This window comes from Carassius auratus, chromosome 27 (assembly GCF_003368295.1).
Source record: "Carassius auratus strain Wakin chromosome 27, ASM336829v1, whole genome shotgun sequence".
Taxonomy (NCBI): Eukaryota; Metazoa; Chordata; class Actinopteri; order Cypriniformes; family Cyprinidae; genus Carassius; species Carassius auratus.
This window is the reverse complement of record NC_039269.1, coordinates 28,665,715-28,688,140: the sequence shown is the minus strand read 5'-3', so window position 1 is coordinate 28,688,140 and position 22,426 is coordinate 28,665,715. Positions and strand designations below refer to the sequence as shown.

The 22,426-nt window shown below is 36.7% G+C and overlaps 1 protein-coding gene across 3 annotated transcripts in view; it reads right to left on the bottom strand.

Moving 5' to 3' along the window:
- Window positions 1–22,426, bottom strand: part of adgrl2b.1 (adhesion G protein-coupled receptor L2b, tandem duplicate 1) — an 85,894-nt gene that overhangs the window by 8,016 nt on the left and 55,452 nt on the right. For all 3 annotated transcript variants that reach the window (XM_026207031.1, XM_026207029.1, XM_026207030.1), the window contains exons 9-18: window positions 18,005–18,188; window positions 13,996–14,118; window positions 13,404–13,609; window positions 11,724–11,900; window positions 9,190–9,399; window positions 8,831–9,051; window positions 7,444–7,510; window positions 2,624–2,715; window positions 1,225–1,393; window positions 326–454 (exon numbers count right to left, since the gene is read on the bottom strand). In XM_026207031.1, the coding sequence (XP_026062816.1) occupies window positions 326–454; window positions 1,225–1,393; window positions 2,624–2,715; window positions 7,444–7,510; window positions 8,831–9,051; window positions 9,190–9,399; window positions 11,724–11,900; window positions 13,404–13,609; window positions 13,996–14,118; window positions 18,005–18,188 (1,578 nt within the window). The remainder of the gene's footprint in view (window positions 1–325; window positions 455–1,224; window positions 1,394–2,623; window positions 2,716–7,443; window positions 7,511–8,830; window positions 9,052–9,189; window positions 9,400–11,723; window positions 11,901–13,403; window positions 13,610–13,995; window positions 14,119–18,004; window positions 18,189–22,426) is intronic.

Genomic DNA, 22,426 nt, shown 5'->3' with positions numbered 1-22,426 from the left:
TCTGTTTCATGAGCGATTGAATCTGTTGAAACGGCTCAAACGTGAATTGGACGACAAATCAACAAGTCAGTGATTTAACGATCTGTTCGGGACGAGTCTCCAGTTAACGACTCGCCGAATTGCTCATTTCTGGCTCCAAATGAACAGGAAAGCTTTCTAAACAGCCGAGTGATTGATTCTTTAACCTGTCCCTGTTTAAAGGAATCAATCTCGACCGGACGACGAAGAGCGATCCCTTACAATCACTACTGCAGGCGAGACAGAGAGAGACCATATCAATAAAGCAGATTTTCACAGGTGAGAGCAGGATCGGATTGAGACGTACCTGTGTAGCAGATGAATATCGAGCGGTGACCCTGGAGGCCGAGGGTTTGGTGACGGCGTGAGGTCCTTCAGAGGGAAGAGCGGTACAGCACTGAGACCGACGCAAACACTTGCTGTACTCTTTACGCACCTGAAGACACAATCCAACAGAGAGGACACATACAGGAAATATCACATATCAGGAAACTAATGTGCATGTTTACTAATCGATTCCCCGTTAAAAGTCATTCAACCAATCACACTGCTAGACGGTAATATCAGATATAATATTTCAGTCACATATCAGAGATTTTTATGCACACTGACAATACTTGTCCTCCACATCTGAGCATAAACCTGAAAATTACTCCTGTAAAGTTTTTGCAGATTACAAACCTTTTATTAGCAAAGTGTTTGCATAAAATATTCATCAAATATTAATACTTTTACCCTTTGTGAGATTTACAATTTATCTTATTGATTTGTGGATGTAGTGTATTTACACTTCAGATATATAAAACAAGTTTGAGTTGGTTAATTTATTAATTTGGATTAAAATGCACCAAGTGTGCTGCTTAAAGATTTAATATTCCTTGAAATTAATAACTTATTGATACATACACAGAACTTCAATGCATACCTGCAATGTTACGTAATACAAATACACTTTATGGATTTAATCTCACTTTATTTACTAGCATCTTTGCTGCTTTACTTTATTTTAAGGATTAATTCTCACTATTAATTAACTATATCTTTTGTCTCAGTAAACTGCTAATTCACTGCTTATTAATGGTTAATATGCACATGCATAATAAGGCATTAATATATGTTTTATTACTGTATTAACATTCAGCGGCCATCAATAATAAAGAAAGTGGCGTCTGACGAACCAGTTCCTTCTGTATGTCATGGGTTTACCTTCTTCTGCAGAAGACAGTGGAAGATGAAGATGAACATCCCTTGTAAAGTGTTGAAGATGGTGAAGAGGTACGCCATGATTACTGAAGAGTCGTTCAGGAAAAACAGACCGAAGGACCACGTCAGACAAACCAGACACAGCAGTGCGAACGCACCAAACACCCAGGACCTGAAAACCACAGGATAGCAGTCTTTTTATCTACCCAGAGAAATACGTGCCTCTACATACGTTTCTGCAAATCTCAAAAACGTAGCTAAACGTATGAATCACTGCAGTTTCTTTACGTAATATCCATCGCCGCAAGCACGTATTTCCAATGAGCCTGGGTTGCTTTTGTGAGCAATATCATACAGTATCTGTTTATAAGCGCCAAACTCTCCGCAAAGCCTGCTGTTATGGATCTAATGATACATAAAAACCATTTTTACTTCTCTGTTATCATTTATGGAATACAGCACGGTGTAAGTCAACAGGTTACACACATTCTTTAAAAACATCATCTTTTGTGTCAATTAACAGAAGTTAGATTGCATTAGCTTTGTGTGTTTCTGAATTATTTTTTCGCTGTTTATGCATTTATTCAATCTCATTGACATCATTGTTGATTATAATGAGTCGGTGAGGTCATGCTGAGCAAAGCGCTGCTGATTTGAGTGGGATTGAGCTTATTTCCTCTCAGTCAGTGAGTCGGTTAATTGACTTTGATTGGCTATTGCATTCATGTGCTCTGTTTTACTCCCAATACACAAATTAATCATTAAAGAGAGCCAACTCAAAATAATCATTTGTTTAAGAACAGGATGATAAAAATATATAATAATAATAACAATCACTGAATACTTTTATAAACTCAAGCCATTCCTAGGATTCGACCACCCATCCGTGTATCACTGGACTCTTTCCCATTAGAGAGTCTGTGGATCAAATGTCCTGAACTGACGATTTCGTCAAATGGACACGACAAGAGCAGATTTCACGGCCCCCAGATGCAAGTTTAAAAATAATTACGACTTTGGGTCCAATAAAACATCTTGCTTGTCATACCATTGCACGGCCCATCTGGAAATATGCATTTAGTTCCCAAGGACAATGTTTATAAGAGGGTCAGACTGTGCTCTCACATTTCAGGAAGCAAATGAATTAGTTAATGTTTTCCGTAATTATTCCCATAAACCCCAATTAGCTGTATTTGAGTATTTACACGTCCAGATCCAGATGCAAGCTCTACCTCGTGAACCGGTTCATTCAGAAACAATGCAACGGCCACGCTGATGTTATTAGCAACTTTAAATAAAGCAATCAAGTTGCGACAGCAAAATAGCGTTAGCGTTCTAAACATGAAAGCGTAAAATTGCACAGCTGCTAAGCGTGTTCGACAGAATTGAAGACTGAGCTTACCGTATGCTCTCCAGTCGGCTGGAATCAGGTTTCATAGACATTGAGTGTTTTACCATCTTGTACATAGTCACCACCAGAAAGATTAGATTGAGCTGTCGGAAAAGAAAAAAACATGTTGAGAAGACCACACCAAGAAGCTCTTGGCAATCACGATTGCAATTCATCATTCAGATGGCGTATTTGTCAAACATCATTTCATATTTACATTCACGAGCACCGTGCAATGATCTTTCTTGGGATTTTTGATCACCAGGCTGTTAGACGACTATCAATGGAGTTGAAAAATAAAAATAAAGCACCTTTTATGTTGGCTGATGTGAACTACGAAGCATAGCCTTCAATAATTCAAAAAGCAGCTAAAAAAACGTTAAAATGCAAGAATGCATGAACTCTGCTGGGAGTTTCCAAGACATCTTATAAACTATAGTTTTATGCATGGACCATTTAAAAAGATTGAAAAGAATTGAAATAGATCTTCAATAGTGATTTAAGTCAGTACAGAAGCTTGTAAGAACATTGATATTTCTCGAGACATAAACTATCACGTAGAAAATAAAGTGCTACCATTTGTTCCCAATTCTGATCTTAAAGATAATCGGAGACGAACTGCGTGTAGGCGCCTTCTCAGACGAGTATAAGTCATAACTTTGGCCCTGAAAATGTCTGCTTGCTGGCAAGAGCTTGTGTTTTTCTTCGCCGCCCTGAACATGGGAATGTAATTCAGGCTGACCAGAGAAGACCTCTTAAAGAAACATACTTCAGGAAACAAAAAATGACTATCATCTATATTAAATATGTGCAACAAGAAAAGAGCACCTCTATTAAAAGAAGCTCGTCTTAATTTAGTTGGTGGTGACAAAAGCTATTTCGTCCCCAGACTTTCCAAATTTCCCACTATATATTATAACAGTGTCCTGATTTTAGAAGCTCTCGCTACACCGTTCACTTTCTATTCAATTATCAAAAATACTCAAAGTCTAAAATGGAATAAAAGCAAGTGGAGAACTATTTTTAAACTATATGTTTTTGAAACTATGTTTTATTGCAAAATGTGGGTCAAATATTGGAAATGTAGCATGCACACACTGACTGTGTGTATAGGTTAGTAAAGCATGTGTTGTTAGCTTCGTATATTGTGTTTGACTTCTGTCCAAAATGAGAAATAAATGAGCACATTTATTTAGCTTTGCATACAAGAGAATGAAAAACACACATCTGGTTTCTTTTTTGGAGGCACACACACACACACACACATATATACACTATATATACAGAATGCAGCTAGAGAGAGAAAAGGAATATGCCTTTTGAAAAGAAAGGCACTGAATTCTTTGCTCCGTCGATCATCAACACAAACCACATGTAAACACCAAAGAATTCAACTCAATTTTGCGCCCGCTCAAAAACAGAAAGAATTACAGAAAGAGCAGGACTGGCGGAGAAGAAGACTAAAAGCAAGCGAGAAAGAAAAAAGAAAAGCAACAATTGCAAATGATTTGTTTAAATCTATATATACTTTGCATTTTCATTTGGCAGTACTTCAGGCTTGTCTGCTACTTCTGTTTGACTTATCCAAAGCTATTTACTCACTGTAGAATGCAAGCTGCAACCTGTATACAAAGCAACTTTTACAATGCAATTAAAAGCCATGTTTGCAAAAGAAATAAACAAGCAAGAAAATGTCACATTGCAAATATGGAAACATTTAGATTTAGGGTTATTTCCCCAGACTAATTGGTATATCTCTTGTTCCAGTCACTCTTTTCTCAATCTTAAGGCTAAAAGTAGCTTGCCGATTTAGGAGAAAATCTTTAAAATAATGGGCGTGCCATTCCTAATTTTTTACTTTAAGTGTATTTCACAAAGCTTTTTAACACTAAAACTAGCTCCTAAATCTGTGAAAGGTTAGAAGTAGTGAAGAAAACTCCAAAGTCACTAGAATCAAGCCACAAATGATCCTAAATGGCTGTTGCCGGCAATCGGCCTCTGAATGTAAACATTTTAGCAACATTTGATGATAATGAGCTTTTAAAAAGGTATCGCCTTTGGTTTTGGAGGTTATCCCAACTCTAAATTATCCTTTGATTATATCCCTGTTTTCATTACCCAGTGGGGCAAGCATGTTTGAATGCTTTATTATCAGCCGTGATTATTTTACTCTGTTAATTAAAAGGCCGTTTATATGCATATTCACTAATTGTTTATGAGAAGCACACATGTAAGAGGCGGACAATGAGCTGAACATGTACTTGTTTAATTAGTGACACTTAGCCTGCATTTTAAAATCTTTATTTGAATGTGGCAACATTTACATTTTTAAACCTTTATATATAGCAACATCGTGCATTACAACATTTCTTGAATAAATCTCTGACAGAGATTATCAGCCAATCACTGTGTGCATAGTTAGTGACATCATCAATAACAACGAGGTCAACCCCGCCCCTTTTTCTTAGCTTAAGACTTCTCTCCATTCCTTAGTAAAAGCAGCTTTGTGAATAGATCTTAAGAGAAAACTCTTAGCTAAGAACTTTGACTGCTATTTAGGAGAACTCGTAGTGGCAAGATAAAATGTTTTGTGAATACGTGCCCAGATATATTTTTACTTGTTAAATGGCAGAAATCATTATGTTTTTCTAGTTCAGTAAATAACTGGTCGGTGAATTAGACATTAATGGTCTGAGCGTTTGCACAGAAATGTTTTCCTCTGGATTTCATTTTTTTATCTCCTCACATTCAACTTTAATGGTTTGTTTTTCTTAGACAAGGTGAGGCATGTGAAGTTAATGTAGCGCATTTCCCACGCACCAGTTATTCTGTTTGCTTTAAATTTGTTTAGCCTTGAAGTTTGTAATAAATGATGGTTGTAATGAATGCCACTCTAATTAGTTTATTTTATTCTCATATTCTTCATTGTTGTTTTGTATACAAAATAACTATACAACCCATGCGATTTATCAGTGTGGCTTTTCCCCCTCAACAATGCAATTTTGACTTTCTGCATCTTATATTCAGATAAAGATATTGTAAATGTGCATTTTTTGTATCACTGCATGCGTTCCCTGTGAATTAGATTTATTGCTCTCTTAGTACTGCTAGCACCATGCCCTACTTCCACATCTCTGGACTCTATTTGGTGCAGGTCCCTCCTTTAATATTGGCTTTTTCAACAGGCCAAAAAGTGTATGTCTGAAGAGAAATAGCACACCTCTCTTTATGATTTAAGATATAATTCATGCCTGCAGCACAAAAAGTGTTATTAAACCGGAAGCAGGAGATTAGAAAGGAGAAACAGGTCAACTGACACAAGGAAAGACATGGGAGGATTCATGGAGTGAGAGAGAGAAAGAGAGATAGGTCGGGTCTGTTAGATCATTAATTATGGCGCTGTTGAGAGTTGCTGCTGAGCCACCAGGAGCCGCTTCGCTCCGGCATGGGCGGAGAAACCAGGAATGCATTTATAACACAGCTGGGAGTGATGACACAGATCTGATGAGACGGCCAGCCGAAGCACCTCTGTGCCTCCCCTCCTCCATCTCACCCTTCCATCCCCCAAAATAGACCCACAAGCACAAGTTTAATATAAACCAGTCCGAGTTCAGAGACAAGCTGACTGAGCCCGTTGAAGTATATCTTAGCATTTCCTGTTAAAGGTACAGGGGAGGATCTGCTTAATTGAAAATTTCATGCAAGATATTTCGCGATAAAGTGCCAAGCATTATGATAGTGAGAATTTGAGGGAGAAAGCAATGTCTTATTTAAATAAATGGATAAAGAAATGGTCCTACACAAAGGGTTTTAGCTTTGCTTTTGGGGTCAAATGTGACCTAGATATGCGATGCACACATTTGTTTTAAATTCATGGTTACAGAACGAGATCTCTCTGAGACAGGAGGAACATGGATGTATTAGGTGTAACCGTTTCTTCTTCTGAAAAGCCGCTGTATGCACATTTAAAGTTCGTGCATGTATAAATGAAACAGCACTGAATGCACATTTCTTTGTAGAAAAGGGTGTGGATTTTGAAAAACAAAAAGCACATTCTCACCAAGCACAATTATGCCATAATTCATATCAGTGTAGTTACAATTCGTCTATCCATAGCTGTACTGTAAGTCCATGTAGTGCTTACTTGTGAGGGTGGAGAGCACACATTTAAAATGATTTCATTTGTGATTATTTTTTTTGTAAATAATTATTACTGTATCTTCCCTAATAATGACAAAGCAAAAAGCAGATTGAAGTTTGCTTTAAGTTTAAGCTCAGGTGAATCCCATTTCTGCGGTTCATGTTTTTACCCTTTTGATTCCAGCCAATGTGTTGCAAATTTAATTGATACGACATGATTTGGAAAAACCCACACCTATATAAGGTCGAACAGCTGAAAAAAAATCTGGATATTAGAGCAAAAACCAAGCCATAAGGTCAAAGATAATGCCTGCAGAGCTCAGAGACTGGATTGTGTCTAGGTACAGATCTGGTGAAGGTCACAAAAACATCTGCTGCATCGACGCTTTCCAAGAGCTCAGTAGCCTCAATAATTATTACATGGAAATAGTTTCACTCTATGAATGAAGTCTGACCAATGGGAACACAGTAATCATTATAGACCAATCAAAATTAAACAGCATTAAGTTATTTGAGTGCAACATACATTACCAAGACATTTGAACAAACATACATTCAGTTGGAACTGAAGAAACTAAAGACAATTCAACACATCGCAAAAAACCACAACACGATGAAAACATGGCATTTAAACTAAAATTCCATACATCTACTGTAAATAAAGGTATTCTTGGGAAATGTGAAAAACTTACCATTATGACGAACGTAACAGGGCCAATGAAACTCCAAATGAAATGATTATCAACCCTCAACCAACAGCTGGAAAGAGGAAAAAGAGAAAGAAAGGACCACCATAGAAGCAATTACTTAAAGATATGAACACACTGCAAATTTCTGAGATTGACAACCACTTTCATTGGAGGGAATGAAGTCCCTAAATCAGTGTTTCCCAACCCTGTTTCCGGAGGCACTCCACATTTTGGATGTCTCCATTTTCTAACCCATCAATTTCAGGTCTTCCTAACGAGCTGATGAGTTGAATCAGGTGTGTTTGATTAGGAAGAGGTTGAAAATATGCACTGTTGGTGTGCCTCCAGAAGCAGGGTTGGGAAACACTGCCATAAAATATAGTTTTGTCTAATGGAAAGAAGTCACTCAGGCTGCCTCAAATATTGTTTGACCGTGATAACCACCATAATAACTTTATTCAGCGATTTGGTGAGAGCTACCATTGGAGAAAGTGTTAACTTGGATGGTGTGCCCAAAACACAGTATTATCACAAGTAATTTTTATTTTAAAGTGAATGTTTATATATATATAGACACACACACACACACCAAAATGTAATGATTAATTGAATTTTGCTACCAAAGCAAAAACAAGTGATTTAAGTACAAAACTCAAGTTTCAATAAAGCAAAGATAAAAAATAAAGTAAGCAGTGTAGCCTATCAGGAATCTGACAGTAGTATCAATTAAAAAAGCAAATTTGAGAAAAAGGTTACACTGTATTTTAAGGTCCAATTCTCACTATTAATGACGACATTTGCCTTAATAAACTCCAGATTTACTGTTCATTAATAGTTAGTAAGGTAGTTGTTAAGTCTAGGTATTGGGTATGGTGTGATTTATAAGTGCTAATAAACCGCCAATATGCTAGTAATATAAGCAGGTAATTAACAGTGAGAACTGGCCCCTAATTAAACAGAAAAATGTATAAGATTTAACACTTATTAAAGCTAAAGTTACGGTAACGCTTTAATATAGGGTCCAATTCACACTAATAACTAGTTGCTTATTAGCATGTCTATTATTAACATATTGGCTGTTTATTAGTGCTTATAAAGTGCTTATAATGCATGACATCCATAATCCTACCCAATACCCTAAACTTAACAACTACCTTATAAACTATTAATAAGCAGCAGATAAGGAGTTAATTGAGGCAAAAGTCATAGTTAATGGTTAGTTAATAATGAGAATTGGACCCTAAAATAAAGTGTGACCAAAGTTACAGTCAAGAGCAGTGACTGGTTTTTAATTGTTAACGTTGTTTAGTATTAACAACATTAATGGACAGAGGGAGGTCTGTATCTGCATTTAAACTGCAAGCCGATATCAATAAACAACATTACTCACGCTTTCCTCGTCCCATAGCTCTTATAGTCGATGGCTGCCGAAATGCCAACCACCACACAAGGGAACAGGTAGCCAGATGCGTAATAGTATTTTCGTCTGGAGAATTCACTCTCAAAGACCTCCACAAGCATGAGGAACAACTGAACCGCCTCCAAACACATCCAGGCAAATGTGGCAAGGAAGAAGAAATGCAGAACTCCAGCAATCACAGAGCACGCAATCTGAGCAGGAAGAAATAAACACAACGAATCAAACAAACCTGTCTACGGTTTGATGCCTAAAAATACAGGCAGCTCAACCAGGGTTGAAATAAACGCTCTTGACACCAATACCCCTCAGCGTGCAAAAAATATACCCACCGGAGGTTCGGTCATGTTGATGCCCACAAGAAACAGAAGCTCTGCGATGAAGAGGTTGATGCAGAGGTTCTTGTGGATGGTGTTGCGATCACTCTGGAGGCCGCGGAAGAAGCAGAAGGTGAAGATGCTAATGGCTAGGCAGACAAGTGAAACGGCGATGCCCAGTCGTGTGATAACTGTCAGCAGGAGCTCGTGAACGCCTCCCACACCCTTGAAAAACAAACATCAGTTACTTAACTCGAACCTGTCACTTGTCAGAACTGAATCCTATTTGATTTCTGAATGCACAGAGCTAAAATGCATCATAAATGTGCTAGTCACACATACAGCAGCTATCTTTTATAGGCTTTTCTATTATTTACATATTAGCAACAAAATGTTGCTGAATCTGTAATGTCTATGCTTCCAGTAGAGACATCTATTGACTACAATGGAAGCTCACGTCTAGTAAAGACCAAGTTTTTGACAGCAGACGTCTTAAATCATAATGTCTTAACTGCGCAGTGTTTGAATAATCTTATGTCTTTGTTTACACATGGCACCATTACAGAAGCTAAAGACATTTTAACACTGACAGCCTCTGTTCACACATCCTCTAAACAACACTAACAACAACAACAACAAATGAATACATTAACTGAAAGACTATGCATGAAAGCACCATCCCTGTGGATCAGCATTACATTCATTTAATGATGCCCTGATGCTGGGCAGAAGCTTAAAGGATTGATTTGGGACACATACCACAGTATCCTTTGGTATTTTACCAGTTTATCATCATACACCCTATGGGCTGTGCCGACAGATGATAGTATCGTATATCAACGATACTTCAACGAGTCTGTGGCTGATGCCTTTGATGATAGCAAGATATTTTATTATAATTATGATTATTTTTAGGTTAGTAATACTATCTAATTTGTTCCATTGTGTTTCTTTTTCTGCGGTTCTACAGTGTTGCGCAGTATGACCAATCACACACGATTCCGCTGAGTTGATGAATGCAATGGCCAATCAGAGGCGTTCAGATGAGTCATCGCTGAAACAGCGGAGCTTTGTTGTTCAAGGCTCGCTGACTGCATTCTGACTCACAAATTCTCTCATTATAAAAACAAAGTGCAGATGTATGTACGATACAAGTATAGGAAATGTATCCATCTTATACAGTGTAGATTCACTGATTCACGGGAGTGTTTTTAAAGTGCATAAGCTAGTAGTGATGATGTTCTTTGGTAATGCATATGTTCTTTGCTCATTTTCTGTAGATGCTTTTTGTATTGTGTATAATATATTAATATTGTGTATAAGCGATCTAACAGGCTGACGATGGGACGATATGAAAATTAAACATTTTGCCCCAAACGAATGCACCAAACCCTCTCAATAAGCAGCCTCTCTCCTAATATCTGAGTATCAAGTCTAACCTAACTTTAGCACATTTGTATTCCTTCATAAGGCTCGTAATTGGGAGTGAAAGAACCCTCTTACCATACAGTCCTATCCTGCTGACATCCAAGCCACTTCTCCTATGTGAGCTAATCAAATACCCCAGCTTGCTGACCTGCTAAAGGGCGACTTTGAACAAGGTAATTGGCCAGAAAGACAGGGCAGCTGAAACTCCGGTGCCTCCAATTTGGGCTGTTGCCCTTTCTTTTGTAGGAGAGCAGTACTGTGGATATGCTTGAGGCCAGTGATCACATCCTCCCTTATTTGTTGTACTAGCCCGTTGTTTAGATGTACATCAGACCAGCATCCAAGCTTTTAATTGGCTCATCGAGCACTGCAGGCCTTGGTGCAATTATTGCTTGGTTGAAAATAATGTGATATTTACTTGGCCTGATTTCCATTTGTGAAATCAATGATTTCCATTTTTCTACCTTTGTAACAACACAACTTTTTAAATCTTGTAAGTTCTTCCAATAAAGATCAAAATGCATCATAATTATATTGTTTAGTAGAAAGGGGATCTTTTTAAATATGCCTGATTCAACAGGACAAAACACATTATCTACGTAATATGTAAGCAGAAAATAAGATTCTGCTGATGGATATATATATATATATTTATCCACAGTTTTAGAAATTAGGTACGTTTGTGGACCAAGACCATGTAAACATTTGCACATCAAAACCCATGATTTCCACATTTCTCTGCAGCTTAAATGACAGTTTTGCCAGCGTATCGTATGTTTGGTGCTATCAGACAACTACTATTGATATGTCATACTGCAATAATTGCATTGTTTACAGAACTATACAAGAGATTTATTAATCAACGTAGACTAATAATTATATTAAGAAAGCTGCAATATATAATTTTTTCTCTTGTAGAGATACATTGCTGTTGCTGTGATGAACACCAATTATGTCCAATGAATGCATCAGCATAAGTAAATGTAAATTCAAGAGACTCAATACTCAACAGTATTATGGCTATATGAAGAACAGAGAGCAGAAAATTGGCTTAGAAAGAAATTGGAAGAGTAGCTGCTGACTCATAGTTACTATACACTTCTAGAGCAGTTGATACTCACCGCACGTGCATCTCGATGAGCCATCAGGATTGCAAAGTTCGTCAGGTGACTGCAGGAGCACGTGGTGTGAGTCTTGTTAGTGGCGAGGAGTTTGCAGCCTTGTGTCGACCAGTATCCCATCATGCTCGTCTCAGAATAGTTCCAAAACGAGCAGTTTGGATTGAAGTAGTTCTCAGTCTGATAAACAGAGAAACATCTCATTTTACTTGAATGTGACAGCTGACGTCTGCACGGTTTTAACCTTTTATACCCAAACATTGTTTTCCTTGATCAACGATCTCTATTAATAAACCAGACTGACTGACAAGAATGTTCTTTGATATTGATTAAGCATGTTTTTCAAGGCTCTAATTTTAACTCAATCCTATAATCAGAAGGTGGCTATTAAAAATAACACGCCCCATACGTTACATTACAACAAGATACATTACAGGTACAAGTAATTCAATTGAAACTTTAAGAATTTTTTTTTATCTTTCTTCTCTTTAGATTTTGAAGCAAATAGATTGTCCTAACTCTGGTCGTTCACTGTTTTTCATATAAATACAGTTCTGTGAAAATGTATTTACCCCCAACATGATAAGAATAGTATGATATTAAATGGTTGATGAATCATTAATAAAACACAATCTAATTAAACACTTTTTTTAATTGAAGCATAAAAAGTTGTCTTTCACCTAACACCCATGTGAAAAGGTAATTGCCCATTTAAACTTAAATGACTGATGTATTTTAAATTACTTTTTTCCTCATTAATTCTGGAATTTATTTTATATTTGGCATAGTGTGTTACTGGGTTAAGACCATTTAAGTAGTGTTAATTTCATTAATGAAAACTATGACAAATATGTTAGCATCAGCTGTGACTATAACAACTTTAAATACTGTTGATGAAAAAAATAGACTAAAAAGGTTTAAAAAATAAAAATATTCGAAATGTGTCTATATCTTCTGAATAAAGAAACAAAGAAGGAGAAAAATGTATACCTCCACAAGTTTTCATGCTTAGGGTTGCCAGATGTCAACAGCTTAAATCCCTCACTGGGGCTGACACATTCCCAGCGCAATGTTTTAGTTTATGACAGGTTAACTACATACAATAAAAACTAAAAAGACACATGACTAAGACTAATGGTGTATCCACACCAGGAATATCTGCTAGTTTACTTGCTTTGTCCAGACCAAATACAACAGAAAATAGTTTTTTAGTTTTTGGTGTGGTTCACTTTCACACTGCCCTTTCTTCAAGTAAACCAGAGACTGTAAACAAAACCACACGTGTGCTGAGGTCACCGGACAGAAATTCTCAAGCAGGAAAAAACAGGAAGTGCAAAAACAGGCTAATCATAAAGCTCTTTAGTAGGGCAATTTTTATTATTTTACTGATTTGTTGTTATCAGCCAGTGCAATATGAATAAACTTATATGAGACAATGTCATACGATGTTAGTTATTTTTTTAAACTGTAATATGTCCTTACTCAGGTTGGTTTTCTGTTATGTTTCGTGTAAGGTATTATTTTTATTTCTGAAACAAATTAGTATGATACGTACACAATAACAGAAGAAATCAGGATGGGGACAAACACTTTTCCCCAACACTGTATTCAGAAAAACACCAAAAAAACTAACAAATGCAAAGAAAGAGAAACAAGTATTTAATTAAGCTTTTCAATTCTTACATCCAAATGCGCCAGAGTGAAGACGAGTGGTTCGGACACAAACACGCGGCTGGATTCTTTGTTGATGGAGGCGGAGAGGATGTGTGAGTTGACAGTCAGGCTGTGGTTTCTGACTCCGTCCTCTCCCATCAGCCTCACCGTGGCGTTCTCCGTGCTAAGAAAATGCCCCAAGTGCTTATAAAGGACAAAAACCAACTTGGCAACACCTTGAGTAAATAAATGATAGGAGAAAACCGTTAGTACTTGCTGGATTTCGGTAGAAAATCAACTGATGTTATCTTTAGGGACATCTATATCGTTTTCTTTTTTTGAACTTTAGTGGAACAACAGGTCGAAAATAACATTTTTGAGATCTTTAGATCCTACAAGCATGTTTTTGCTAGCAACCAGAATAACATCATGTGGAAGAATATTCAATGGTGCCCTTGACTACTGATATTTGCTACAGCTACAGCAATGTAATATATGTAAAGCTTGCAATTCACTGACTAAGTACTTGTGCAGAGTGTTTATGTGCTACAGATCATTAACTAAGCATCTGAAGGCCTTGCATTAAAACATTTTAAATGACTGTAACCTTGCTTTTATTTACCGTTTTTACTGTTTAGTTTGACCATGTTTGCTGAGAGCTGGATCGTGGCTCCTCTTTTGCTGGTCTGTGGGAACCTGAAGTCCTGAATTTGGCCGTCGGTGCTCAACACGTACACGTCCAACACTGAATGAAGAAAGAAAGCAGAAAGATATGGATTCCAATGTGCCAGTCGGTGTCTTTTTAAACAAAACTCGAGACAATTGCATAAATTCTCACATTCTTCTGCCAGATAGAAACGAAGGACTGATCATTAAGCCAATGCAAAGTAATTTAATTGTGCACAAATAAAAGAGTGAATTAATGAGAGGCGGAGAACAAAAAAAAATTGATTGTCTACTGTAACCAGAAAATGTTTTCTCTTTAACAATGAATATTTTTCTTAAGAAAATTAAGCTTCTTCATTACCTTATACTAAAATTGGTGCTTTTAACTGAAAGATGAGACTTGAGTGTTGTGATTTCTGACATTAATTTCTCTTTTGATGTGAAAGAAAGGGATCTGGGATCTGCATCCCTATTTGCTTTCAATGTGTTTGGGTCCAAATGCAACAACAGTTTAAGAAGCGATTTTCACTATTATTTACAACAGCGTCAACATTTTCATGGGTTTCATCGCCACATTTCCATGTAGCTGAGAACAAAAACAAAATAGCTACACAAAAGGACTGAGAAGAAAATAAAGGGAGTCACAAAGCACTAAGCCGAGGTTAAAAGGAAAAATCCTGCAGTAACACACAGGCCTGTACAGTCAAATGACAGATGAGCGCACAAAGCTGACTTACATGAATGAGATCACATTACTAATAAATTCCACCGGCTGGGGCCTGGGCTGGATCCTCTCACCCTCTCAACGGTTAAAGTCGCCACATGCTGAGACCGGAGCTAAGTCTATTTGTTTTCAGCCCTTTCACAGTGATGAATGCATTCATGAAACATTGCAGAACTGAACAATATCCACCTATTTCCATGCACCCGAGACAACAGCTGTATCCAAATCATAACATTTTTGATTACGCTACGGATTCCACTCCTGATGCCCTAAAGCACATCCTTCACAAATGCTTTACACTTATGTAGTCGTTCAAATTGTTGGTGAATATAAAATGAAAAATGCCTTCTGTTTTCTTTTAAAGAACAGGTGCGTGATTGGCTTCTGCTTACAACGTGCTCAGTAACTAGTAGGATTTCATCTCTCTTGTTTCATGACTGGGATATATCAACTGTTCATCCATCAGTCCTGCTGCAGTAACACAAAACTTTTAATAAAAGACGTCATTTTTATGGCCATGCCAGACAGGCTTCATATAGCCTATGCACTTGTTAGCTCCTACACTTTTTTTATAGTGCCTATATGTTTTCACACTACTGTAGCTTTGCAGGTAGATTCTCCAAATGTCTTGGAGACGCTTTTACGGTTATCACGGATTTAGTCTGTCTCAGCCTTTTCTGTCTCTTCATTTATTCCCAGATGGACTGAAATCAGATCTCTGTGTGGATCATACTGTCTGTTTTCAGATTCCTTACGCACACAAAAATCCCATTGGATTACTACAATTAATGGCACAAGGAATGTTTGGAAATGGAAACTGATATTTCCTACCGGAACACGGTCCTAATACTGTTTGTACAAGAAACCCAAACATGCCTAAGACGGTCCTGCATATAAAAAATTAAAAACCTTCAACATTCAACCAAAAGAATTAAGTGTTTAGTTTCACTTGTTCCAGTTAGGTTTAAAACAGATTACTTTTAGCATACTTCTGAACCAACTAGATTATTCCATAGAACTGAATAGAATTCAGTAGTACCATATTAATATGAAAATACAGTGAGAATGAAAATCTGTAAATCTAGTTCAGTTTCTGTGTAATTTACTCTGTGTGTGCAGCTTTGTAGAACAAAACTGCGATTCTTTCCGAATGTATACAAACAGCGGGACTCTTTAGACTGGAAATTAAATAATGCATTATTTATGAACATAATGCACTTTATTTTAAGGACCAATTCTAGTTGTTTATTAGCAATATGCAGCACATTAGGAGTTTATTGAGGCAAAAGTTGTAGTTAACAGTAAGAATTGGACCTCAAAATAAAGTGTTATGAATGTATGCACAGTATTTCTGTAGGTATTGAACCGGATGAAGAATGCTAAACCCTGGTTTGATTGCTACATCCACCAGAAATCAACCTGACAGATGCAACCTGAGATTCGTCTCGTTCGCTGTAAACTCTTGTATAGCCGTCAACGGCTCAGATTCCTGCATTATTCACCGCCTTGGAGATTCTCATATCTGTGGCTGTAAATAGCAATCAGCACAATGATTTCTCGAGCCCAGATCGAATCTGCCGGGAAAGGGTCTCTAAATTAAGCCGTGTAGGATGGCTTTGTCTTTTCTTCTCTTTCCACGGACTCGCCAGGAAAGCTGATATCTGTAGAGATGGACGCGTGTGTGGCAGCATCAGCGGTGTTGGTTACTCTCATTTAAAGCACTCTTATAACACACAGGCATGTCAAACTGCCCACAAACACACATTCATTGAGACCTTGCTTACTTCATCATCTTGTACAAAATCGAGGACTTTATAAGAGACACAATGTCTTTTTATGAGGCAAGGAACGTCTATTGATTGAATAACATACTGTTGCAGAGGAAGGTACACGAAACCGTATCTGGAGCGGGATTTGCATACTGTCTTATATGTTACTTGCATGATTGATTAATAATTTATATGCTCTCTATACTATTTTGCTACTGCTGAGGATTTCAAATACTTCCAGCCGCACTGCAGCAATGTGCAAAACACCGCATCCATTCGCCAAATGTCCTAACTTTACCACAAGCTTGGCTGTCAACAAGGCTGTTTTTTCACTTTAATATTTCCTAATCTCCAAAGGCATTATTAAAGTTACAGGAAGAGATCAGTGGACATCATATACTTCAATCAACGGTTCACAAGAGGGTGCAATAATAAATACAAACCCAACAGCACTGTGTCAAAGTGTATTTATTATTACAACGAAAAAATGCATTTCTTCACCTAAACTTAAGGTTGTCTTTATTAAAAATCCCTCATAAGTTTTATAACTGTTGACTATGATGTTAGATCTTTTGTATGTTTAGTGTTGTCTCAGTGCTTGCTACCTTTGTAAAATATGTAAGATAAAAAAAGCTAAACTTAACTGGACAAAGCATGGCTTTTATTCCACAAACGTTTATATCACTTTCCATCATTTGCTCAGCAATGGATGCTCTGAAGTGAATGGGTGCCGTCAGAATTAGAGTCCAAACATCTGATTAAAACATCCCAAGTAATCCACACCTCTCCAGTCCATCAGTTAACATCTGGAGAAGACTAAACACACCCATCATCAAGAAGTTTTATCTTCAAATTGTTGCTTCTGGCTCAACTACGACTCCATAATCCATAACACTTCCTCCAGTGAAAGAGTCCATCTCCTATTGTCTCTCACATCAAAATCCACACACACACACACACTTGTTTAGACTAGTTAAGGACCGCACCAACATGTAAACAGTGCTTGATCTGTGCAGATTTCTCTCCTGATTCAGACCAGACCACTTTTTCACTGAAGAAAGCAATGTTATATGGATAGAGAGTTTCAGAAATCGTCTTCTCAAGATGTAAAATGATGAAGTGGAGTGTTGTGGATTATTGTGATGTTTTTATCAGCGGTTTGGACTCTCATTCCGACGGCACCCATTCACTGCAGAGCATCCGTTGATGAACAAGTGATGAAGAAACCAACTCATCTACATCTTGGATGGCCCGAGGATGAGTAAATGTTCATTTTTAAATGATCCAGTGCATTATTCTGGAACTGGCTTGACTTTGTGTGACCTGACCTTTCCAGCTCTTCTCAGAATTCTGCTTTGGTTTTCAAACACAAACATTTCTCCTGGAAAACTCCGTCAGTCATAAACGTCCGATCACACATGTGGCTCGAATCCTTTACATCAGAAGCTGCCGGTTATGATGAAAGCACTTACTGATGTTCTCGGCAGGCACTCTGACGACTGCGGGCTCAATCAGGTTGTCTGCAAGGACAAAGGCTCCTTCCTCCAGGGTATCCAGTAACATAGTGGCGGCATGTGTTTGCTCCGTGGAATTCATGTCCTCCCAGGATTTAAGGGCTTCTGGCCTCAGGAGGTTGTCAACTGTGTCCACAATGGCCTGTAACCATGGAAACAAGAGAAATGACAGGCGCTTGAGATTTTTCCTTCTCTTTCACTGAAAAAAAAATAAGATCCAATACACTGGAGAGGAGACAACCAAATGAGACTTGTAAACTGTAATGGGAAATGAAGCACTGTGCAACTAGCGTGATTCCTGCAAAAATACATGTTGGGTGTGCATCACAGATCATCAGGATGCTAAACACATCATGTGTTTTTAAGTCTTGAAAGCTGATGGGTCAGCCAGCGTGCAAATGCTGGATTAAATTCCATTTTGCATGTTATTGCTACACACTTAGACACACAAAGTTGTGTCAAAATGCCCTTCTTGGAGGCTACTCATATAAATGCATTCAGTTTTTTCTTCAACTGTTGAGAGAAATACAGATGTGTCCAAACATTTTATCTGTGCGTCAGGTCTTAAAGTGACAGCAGTGTTAACCTGCTGCCGCTGACTGCATCAAAAATGTTAATTAAACATCAAAATAAACTGAGAAAATCAGTCATTGCTCAACTAAATCAGTTTAGAAACTTTAATAAGAATAATGGTCCATTAGTTAATGTTAATTAGTTATTTCTTACTCTATTTATTCATCTTTGTTAATGTTAGTTAATGAAAATACAGTTATTCATGTTGTTAGTTAATGCTAATTCACAGCGCATTAACTAATGCTAACAAGCACTACTTGTGATTTGAATAATGCATTAGTAAATGTTGAAATTAACACCAACTAAGATTAATAAATGCTGTAGGATTATTCGTGTTTAGCTCATGTTAACTAAAGTAGTTAACTAACATTAACTAATGGACCATTATTCTAAAGTGTTACAGAATAATTAATATTTAATGCATACAATAACGACTGTCCAGTGTCCTATTTTTACATTTTACTTCATTAAATGTCTGCAGTAGGCTAATCCTGTAGAGACCTAGCTGAAAAACTAGCTAAAAAACTACCTATTTCATATGTATTTTTGATTAATATATTTATTTTCATTAGTTTAGTATTAGTTTTTATATATATATAGATTGTGGCAGCTTCTAGCTTCAAAGAAAAATTGTTTAAAATAAATCTTTGCAGCAATTGTTTTTATGGGTCGAAAAACACCTTGGGTGTGCAATTATTTTCTAATAATTCAACGGGGGGTCATCAACAATTCCTTACATAATGAAATGAACTATCTATTAATGTTATTCAAAAATCTGCTTTGATTGTCATGTTCAATTTCCTGCTGAAGATCAATATTGTATGTGTTATTTGTAACAGGATCTAATGGCCGTGAAAAAGTCCTGTAGAGTAAAAAGCATTATCGGACTGGAAGTAGCTTGCAGATTATAAAGGCTCCAGAAAACAGGATGTTCTCATTGGAATCCATTTGATTTGCACTGGACTCAACCAGCATGCAATTCAATTAACCCATCCCAAGGGGACTGAGGTGCTTCTGGGTTTAAAGGAGGATTTTAACCTTGTAACATATGACATATGAAATAATAGTCAGTAAAAAAAAAAAAAAAAAAAAGCAAATAGTATAGTTTTATACTTTGTGTCATATTTGATATATCAGGCTTTTATGGCTCATTTAGTCTGATATACTGAAACTATGGAGGAAAAAACTGCTCAGTTCAGAGGCTCAAATTATACTGTATGTAATTTGATAAAAATGATGTCTGGAGAATGAATCCAGTAGGTGTTCATCTCGAAATATTATCAATATAAGAGTTATTCTTACATTAACTTTGTGTCTTTTTGCTGTGTCTTTTATAAAGCATGAGCTGGACATTTCTACAAATAAACTAAAAGATATTTTACTTAAAAAAAAAACAGGTTTATCAGCAAAGATTTGATTATGTTGACATTATAGAGGCCTAAGAAATGTGTGCTAAGGATATAAAGAGAACTTTATGCATTAATAAAAAACCTTTTTTGTTCATTATTTAAAAGCATCAAACTGAACACATTTGATGAATAAAACAGATTTCCGTGTAGATCATTTCTTTAAAGACTTTCTAATATGCGCCGTAACATTTAGTTCAAAGCATTAATTCATGAAAGAATTTTTTTTTTTTTTATCATTATTTATACAGAAATCAATTATTTCCACACATCATAAATGTGGCCCATTTTTCATTTTTTCTTAACTTTTTGTTTGCATAGCATTGCAAGTTTTTTTTTTTTTTTAATGTATGTTTAATACTTGTCTTGGAAATAAATTCAACTTAAAATATCTAAAATAATTTAATATTTATGTTTAAATGTAATTTAATTTATGTAATTTAAATATAAATATATAATATAATTTTATAACAAACCAAAATCGAAAGTTTAAGCGATTGATAATAAAATTAAAGAAGGAAATGATTATGAGCTTCTGCAGGACTTGCACTGGAGTCCCAGAGGAGTGACCTGTTAACTGTAGAGATGTGAGAGGATCTCATTACCACAGAGCAGGAATGACAGGACACTTAACCCTTCATTACTCCAGTGAGATTACACTACAGTAAGTCAAAAGCATCTGCTGAGCCACGAGTGGTGTTCACAGCCCTGTTCTCGCAGCGTGGACATGCACTGATTGAGTGTGGGCCGTCTGAAGTGCCATGGCCTTGTGGGCTGTAAGCTTTCTTTCAGATCCGAGGCTCGGCCTTAACCATCAAACACTCTCAACACTCAACTCTGTGTGCTGTTACGCTTCTGAAGGACTTTCAATTTGAAATATGCACACAGAAAACAAAGATGGAGTTTTTTCAATCTCACTAGATTCATGCATTTATGAAGACTGATGCATATGCGCTGTAAAAAATGATAATTTGTCCATAAAACAAAGAAAACTGGAGTACATTTTACAAGAAAATACAATTTGAGTCTTTCCTATTCTGCAGGTTTTTTTTGTAATAATATTTAATAGGTTTTCAGACCAATTAAAGAAAGTGACAGGAATCAGTTGAAGGGAACACAGAATCTAAACGTTTTGTATCGGTGACACTTCAAAGTTTGAGAGTACAAGCGATGCTCTTTCTTATTCATCCTGTTTTCCAGTTCAAATGCATAAGGATTCTTAACATATCTTTTTTTTTAAATAATTTTAAAACAAGAACAAATATCTTCAGTGGGCTCAGAAAAATACCTTCATTCAAAGGGAAGTTTTCATACCCGGTTTCATACAGATATTTGTTATTATTTTAAACATAAACAAGAAATTAGATTTGCATTTCAGGTGTTACATCTGCATTAAAATGTGTTTAGATAATTATACTGGAAAACAATAAGGAATATTTTTTTTTTGCAATGCATGCAATATTTAAAGTAAGGATTTTATGAATTTTTATTATTATTTTTTTTTACCTTTTTAAGGCCTTTAATTGTGGAGGTGTGAATTAAGATGCACAAAACCTCCAATTTTACATTTTAATTAAATCTTGCTGTGTCTTTATAACCATTTATGGAACTAACAAGCAATTTCTGTGTGTGTGTGTGTGTGTGTGTGTGTGTGTGTGTGTGTGTGTGTGTGTGTGTGTGTGTGTGTGTGTGTGTGTGTGTGTGTGTGTGTGTGTGTGTGTGTGTGTGTGTGTGTGTCCTGGAAAAATTGTACGGTGGGTGAAATAACCGAATGTTCTTCAATAGTCTTGTCAGGTCCCAAGCCCAAAACATAAATCAAAACTCATCAGATGGACAAGAACACAGTTTTGAGTGACAGGTGGCGCAAAGCTCAATTTATAACTAACAATTTGTCAAAATTTGACTGAAGATAGCGCTGACTCATCTCGCACTCAGGGTCGTATCCATTTTTTGTTTAATAAAATGTTCTCATACCAGAAAATCATAGTCCACGACTGTGACAAAAACTAAAGCCTATTGGTTGTTTCAGCATGACTCACTCCAACTTCCTGTTTCAAAGGAAATAGATTAGCACATGAAAGGAAAAAGCAATGAAGTGGCATTATTCTCTCACAGCTGCAGCTCTTGAGTAACGGACTGAAATATGTATTACAAGAATGAAAACAACAGCAGAGATATGCATAAAAGATGACAGAGAAATGCAGGAGGACGAAACGGCAGCGTGAAGCAGGTGAGGAAGAGAGCGCAAACACACTTTGATCACAAGATCAGCAGACAGACCCCAGCCATCACGATTACTCAGACAGAAAGAGGAGCAGAAACCAGCCACGGATACTGTTATTCAGAATCAACAGGAAAGCAGTGTACAGTTAAAGAAATAGTTCACCCAAAAATATAAATG